Source organism: Nothoprocta perdicaria, unplaced genomic scaffold, assembly GCF_003342845.1.
Source record: "Nothoprocta perdicaria isolate Ctin4 unplaced genomic scaffold, notPer1 scaffold_32, whole genome shotgun sequence".
Taxonomy (NCBI): Eukaryota; Metazoa; Chordata; class Aves; order Tinamiformes; family Tinamidae; genus Nothoprocta; species Nothoprocta perdicaria.
In genome coordinates, this window is record NW_020455555.1 from 1,578,226 (window position 1) to 1,584,393 (window position 6,168).

General features: G+C 57.4%; 1 protein-coding gene across 1 annotated transcript; it reads left to right on the plus strand.

Moving 5' to 3' along the window:
* Nucleotides 1–206: 206 nt before the first annotated feature.
* SLC18A3 (solute carrier family 18 member A3) lies at nucleotides 207–2,229 on the plus strand (the record flags this gene model as incomplete). The annotated part of the gene is made up of 1 exon (XM_026043066.1): nucleotides 207–2,229. A coding segment is annotated over one exon (1,569 nt), but the record flags the coding sequence as incomplete, so codon positions are not given.
* Nucleotides 2,230–6,168: the final 3,939 nt, after the last annotated feature.

The window sequence follows — 6,168 nt, forward strand, 5'->3', positions numbered from 1 at the left end:
GGCGCGCAGCGAGGGAGGGCAGAGCCAGGGAGGGAGGGAGCGGGGCCGGCGCGGTGCGGCGCGGCGCGTGGGGGGCGGGTGGGGTTTCTCTCCGCGGCGCTTATTAGTGTCATGATGGAGGGCCGGCCCCTCGGATCCGCCTCGGAGCGGCGGCGAGGGCTGGTGGCGGCCGCCGGGAGGTGAGCGGCGGCGGCGGCGCGGGCGGCGCAGGGGGCGCGGGCCGGGCGCGCGCCGCCGTGGCGCGGCTCTCGGACGCCGTGGGCGAGCGGCGGCGGCGGCTGGGCACGGCCATGCAGGACGCGCGGCGGCAGCGGCGGCTGCTGCTGGTCATCGTGTGCGTGGCGCTGCTGCTGGACAACATGCTCTACATGGTCATCGTGCCCATCATCCCCGACTACATCGCGGCGATGCGCGGCGGGGGGGGCGCCGCGCCCGCGGCCGGGGGCAACGAGAGTGGCGGCGGCAGCGGCAACCGGAGCCRCCTCTTCCCGCGGTACCCGGCGGCAACGGGCAACGAGGATGTGCAGATCGGGGTGCTCTTCGCCTCCAAGGCCATCCTGCAGCTGCTGGTGAACCCGCTCAGCGGCACCTTCATCGACCGCGTGGGCTACGACGTACCCCTGCTCATCGGCCTGGCCGTCATGTTCCTCTCCACGGCCACGTTCGCCTTCGCAGAGAACTACGCGACGCTGTTCGCAGCGCGCAGTCTGCAGGGGCTGGGCTCGGCCTTCGCCGACACRGCCGGCATTGCCATGATCGCCGACCGCTATGGCGAGGAGCCGGCGCGCAGCCGCGCGCTGGGCACAGCGCTCGCCTTCATCTCCTTTGGCAGCCTCGCGGCACCCCCCTTCGGCGGCGTCCTCTATGAGTTTGCAGGCAAGCGGGTCCCTTTCCTGGTGCTCGCCTGCGTTTGCCTCCTTGATGGGCTGCTGCTGCTCGCCCTTGTGCCGCCCTGCGCTGGCGGTGCGCGGGCCAACATGCCCGTTGGCACCCCCATACACCGCCTCATGGCTGACCCCTACATCGCCGTGGTGGCGGGTGCCCTCACCACCTGCAATATCCCCCTCGCCTTCCTGGAGCCCACCATTGCCAACTGGATGAAGGAGTCCATGGGGGCCACTGAGTGGGAGATGGGCCTCACCTGGYTGCCCGCCTTCTTTCCCCACGTGCTGGGTGTCTACGTCACCGTCAGGCTGGCCGCCAAGTACCCCCACCTCCAGTGGTTTTACGGGGCCCTCGGCATGGCCATCATCGGCGCCAGCTCCTGTATGGTGCCAGCCTGCAGGAATTTCGGGCAGGTTGTCATCCCCCTCTGCGGTATTTGCTTCGGGATCGCTCTGGTGGACACAGCCCTGCTGCCCACCCTGGCCTTCCTCGTGGACGTGCGCCACGTGTCTGTCTATGGCAGCATCTACGCCATCGCAGACATCTCCTACTCGGTGGCGTACGCGCTGGGGCCCATCGTGGCCGGCCAGATCGTGCACACCATGGGCTTCGTGCAGCTGAACCTGGGAATGGGGCTCGCCAATGTGCTTTATGCCCCTGTTCTCCTTTTTCTCAAAAACGTCTGCCAGATGAAGCCCTCTCACTCAGAGAGGAACATCCTCCTGGAAGAAGCACCTAAAGGACTCTACGACACCATTAAAATGGAGGAGCGCAAAGGCAAGGGCAAAAGCCCCCAGGCCGCGGGTGACYCGTCAGAGAACAGTGTGGACTCCTACCACAGAGACCTGGCAGGCTTGGAGGAGGACTGCTCGGACTATGAATACAGTTAGGTCGCTGCGAGCTGCCTGCCCCCGGGAACGAGAAGCGCAATGTAGGAGGGAGAGGGGGATGAAAGCATTATTGCCATACGTTTATGTATCAACGTGCAATATATACATTTTAACCTCTGTCATGATGTAATGGCTTTCTTCTTCTAGACTTATTTTTAATCTGTATTTCCTTCAACATTGTGGCAAGAGAGGTGGGGAATGGGGAGTGAATCCCAAAGAAGATTATCTGACTGACCATTGGCATAAATTTGTGGTGGTCCTTCCCAAAAAACACAAAACCGAAACCCAACCTCATAGCTGGGGTCTAATTGTGCAAAGTTTTCTTGAGCTCAAACTGTGTGTGATATACTGTACATCTCTGTAAAAACATAAGGAAAGCAAAAAAGTCTGTGTAATAAATTTCAAATGGCATATTCAGGGACTTAAATCTTGTGTACATATACTTAGATTTTCAGTGGGTTTCATATATTTAAGAAGAGCAACAACTCTCACAATGTCTTATTCTTCATTAGAAATAAACTGAAGCATTGTACTTTTTTTTTTTTTTTTTTTTTTTTCTCTTTTGTGCTGCTCTCCGGTAAGTGCAATACGCTGTATTATGTTGAAGTCCAAACTACCACAATAACATGAGCTGAATAAATGGAACTGAAGGGGATCGATTGTCTTTGTTTCCCTGCTGGGAGCTGCTCTGGGGAGGGAGGTGGCTGTGTGTAACCCAGATGGTGAGAATTCCTTAGCATCCCCATCTCAGCAAAATCTGCAGGAAAAAGCCCCGGTATGTTTATTTTATCATCCCTCAAAATCTATGTTGACAAATCTCAGCAGTCAACGTGGCACTGCAAACACTCCCTTATTGATCACCCCAAAACAGCATTTTGATGCTAACCGACGTTTTCATACTTTCCAATAGCAAATTTAWTTTTTTCTGAAATTTAAATAGTCCAGAAATTATATTTCCAGCAAGTAGATATAAAGGACCAGAAAAGTGCTTTACAGTATTTTATGCTGCCCCAGACCATGTCCACCACACTAAAGCCAATAGGAATTAAACAAAACAAAGAAACGATGGGCGAGGTGCTTCACTCAAAACACAAAAAGCAGAAACCGTATCAAGCCACACATCGGAACCACTGTGCAGGTTTTATCCTGGAAGTTTCCTTTGATGTAAAATAAAATCGTTTGTTTCATTTTCAGCCTCACTAGGAAAATAATTACTTATTTTCTCAATTAAAAGAAAAAATAGCAATAGCAACTATGAAACGGTTTCCTCAGTTCTCTAGGGAAATGAGCGCCGCGAACGAGGACTGGAGAAATCCTTCATCAACCGCATTTAAGCACGACGGGCGGACAGACCTCACGTTGTTACAGTCACTTTAGGGGGCACTCGAATCTCTGCTCAAAATGTATAAACCTAGTGCAAACGCCACTAAAAGAAAACGCACGGCGAGTTCAGCGGAAGAAGCGCAGCAAGGAGTGCGGTAGGAGGCGAACCCCGTTTCGCTGCAAAGCGCGGGGCTGCGCTGAGCGCGGCTGCCGGGGCTCCGCGGCCGCTCCCGGGGCCGCCCCGCGCCTCGCCCGCCGCCTCCGCTCCGGGAGCGCTGCTGCCGCGGGCGGGCAGGGCTCCCGCCGTGACACCCACGGGCACAGAAGGCAAACCCGGTACTTGCCCCAGCTTGGGCTAAGACACTCAGCAGGAGCTTTGCACCTCTCGACTTCCCGGGCGCCCGGGGGGCAGCGCTAACCGCGACGTGCGGTGAGAGGGGCGCGGGGTCCGTACTCTCCGGGACAGCAGCGCCAGGGACGGGTGGGYGGCAGTGTCGCCGCTCGAGGCGGGGGTCGCTGCGGGCCGGGCCGGCGGCGGGCGCGGCGCGGGGCGGTGGCGCCTGTTGCGCGCACTCCCGGGGCGGGCCCGGCCCGGTGGCGGGCGGGGAGGAGCCACGCGGCGGCGGGGGGACGAGCCGCGCTCCGCACGCCCCCCGCCCCACAGGGCACTTGGCCGGGCAGGGAGGCGGCGGACGCGGTACCTTGGACAGAGGCGCCGGGCCCCGCGCAGCCCCGTCCGGGAGCGCCGCGCCGAGCAGGTAAGTGCTGGAGAGCGGCCGCGCGCCCCGACGGCCGCCGAGCCCGCGCGCCCCGTCGCGCCCTCGCTGCCCGCCGCTCGCACTGCCGCGTGCCCCGACTGTCACGGAGCCTTCGCCCTGCGGCACCGCTGCGCCCTCGCCGCCCGCACTGCCGGGTGCCCCGATGGTCACGGAGCCCTCGCGCCCCGCCGCGCCCTTGCTGCCCGCACTGCCGGGCGCCCCGACGGCCGTCGAGTCCTCGCCCTGCGGCACCACCGCCCGMGCCCGCGGAGGCGGCCAGAAGCGGCGGCGCGGGACGCACTTGCGGCACGGGGGCGGCGGCGGCTACCGTGGGCTCCGCTCGCTTCGGCCCGGCCGGTGCGCGGATGGGCTGTCCCGGCCGCGGCTCGAGCCGCGGGAGCGGGCGGAGGTAGCGCCGTAGGGCGCAGCAGCACGCACTTTACGTGCGCCCTCCCCACAACTTTAAGGCTCTTTTCCCTACACCAGCGAGCCGGAGAATGGAGAGAGGGACGGGGGGATAGATAGCTGCRTGACAGGACAGCCTGCAGGGCACGGAGGGCTCAGGGCCCCACACCTGGGCGGGCTCTGGGAGCCCCTCTGCCGCCTGTGCGGGGCYCGCTCCCTTGTGTTGCCAACCAGAGCTGGGCACAGCCGTGGTTCTCTCAGCACCCGCTGAGCTGCTTCCCACAGCCCTCTCACTAAGCCCGCTGCAAAGAAAAGCAGCTAGGATTATATTTTTTTCTTTGCCCTAATAACTCTGACAATGCACCTCGCGGCTATCTGAGTGAGCAACTTTGAAGTCATCTTGAATTCCTCCAGGATTTTCTCTTGTGTCAGCTCTTTCCCTGTCCGGTATTAGGCAAATTTGGGATTGGGCTTGGCACTAAGCCGGCAGTGCTTGAACCACAGACAAAGCTTCAGCTCATCCCCTGATAGAGACAAGCGGAGTTTAGACTGACACTGCCACCAAACTCTCTTTGTGCTGCTATGATACAGCCATGCAGGGCTGTTATCAATAGCACTGCCCAGGGAAACAGAACCTAAGATGGACTTTGGGTTAATGTGATAATTATTGCAGTGGTGTGACCAAAAAACATAAGGAAAGAAAGAAGGAATGAAGGAAATAAGGATAAGGAAAGAACAAAAGTCTCAGTGAAAACATTACCAAGCAAGATTACTTTAGGGGAAAAGGCTCCAGGGACTCTAAAGACAAATGGTTGCTTTGCATTCAAACACAGGAGCTGAGGCCAGCACCTCAAAACTCAGCAAGTCTCAGTCTTCTAGGAGTTACAGGACATGCCCATTATTTGAAATACCTTGAATGTGTGTTGTTAGGAACTCACTGATAAGCGATGAGATTTATGTARTACACGGAAGGGAGCTGAGCGGTGCAGTGGCTTAACGTGGCCTTTCAGCAAGGGAAATAGTCCCTCACCTATGTTGAAATCCCAAACAGATGACAGATTAACACTAATTTGGTATGTGGCTCACTGTGGTGCCCTGGGGATATCTGTTAACCTTATACAATACACTTCATAACACATGGCACCACTGGCAGCCAAATCAGGCCAGGAACAGGGCAGGAACTACACAGGATGCTCGGTGGCCATGTACCTATTTGCAGTGCCAAGTCCAAAACACTGAAATAGCCCAGGTGGCTCCTTGAGAAGGGAATAATGCACAACCCTCCTCTCTAACTGGAACTGTTCACCTTGCTTTCATACACTTGGCATTTTCATACAAATTCTTCTTAAAAGCACTGTAGAAATAATTCAAATGCCCTGCTTTTATAGTCCYAAGGGTTTCATAAAAGAAATGTAACATTCTTTCCTACTTAGTCAACAGACATTCACTTTTGTATTTTGCACATCCACAGTGCAAAGTAATTAAAAAAATCTGTCTGCACAAATAGAAGCTATTTAGCATTAACTGTACCACCATAAATGAAGGACAATTTCTTAGTGTGGGCATTACCATATCGGAAGAAATTCATGTACCAGTGCAGCTTATTATGGCACGAGAAAGGACTAACGCATCTAGAGAGACAAGGAGGGTAAGCGCAATCCCTGGGAGGAACAAGCGGACAGATTTGCTCGGTCCCAGACTCCTGGCTCTCCCGTCGCCCCGCTGTCAGAGGGGCGCAGCTGCCTAGGCAGCTCCTGGGTCCCTGCATGCCCTGCCAGCCCCTTGCACGCATAGGGAGGCTCATCCCCACCGAGCTCCCATCCCTCGCCCCTGTGCTTCCCTCTGGTGCCGAATGGGGCTTCYCTGTGCTGCCTTATGTGCCACCCTGCAGTCATAGATACATTTAA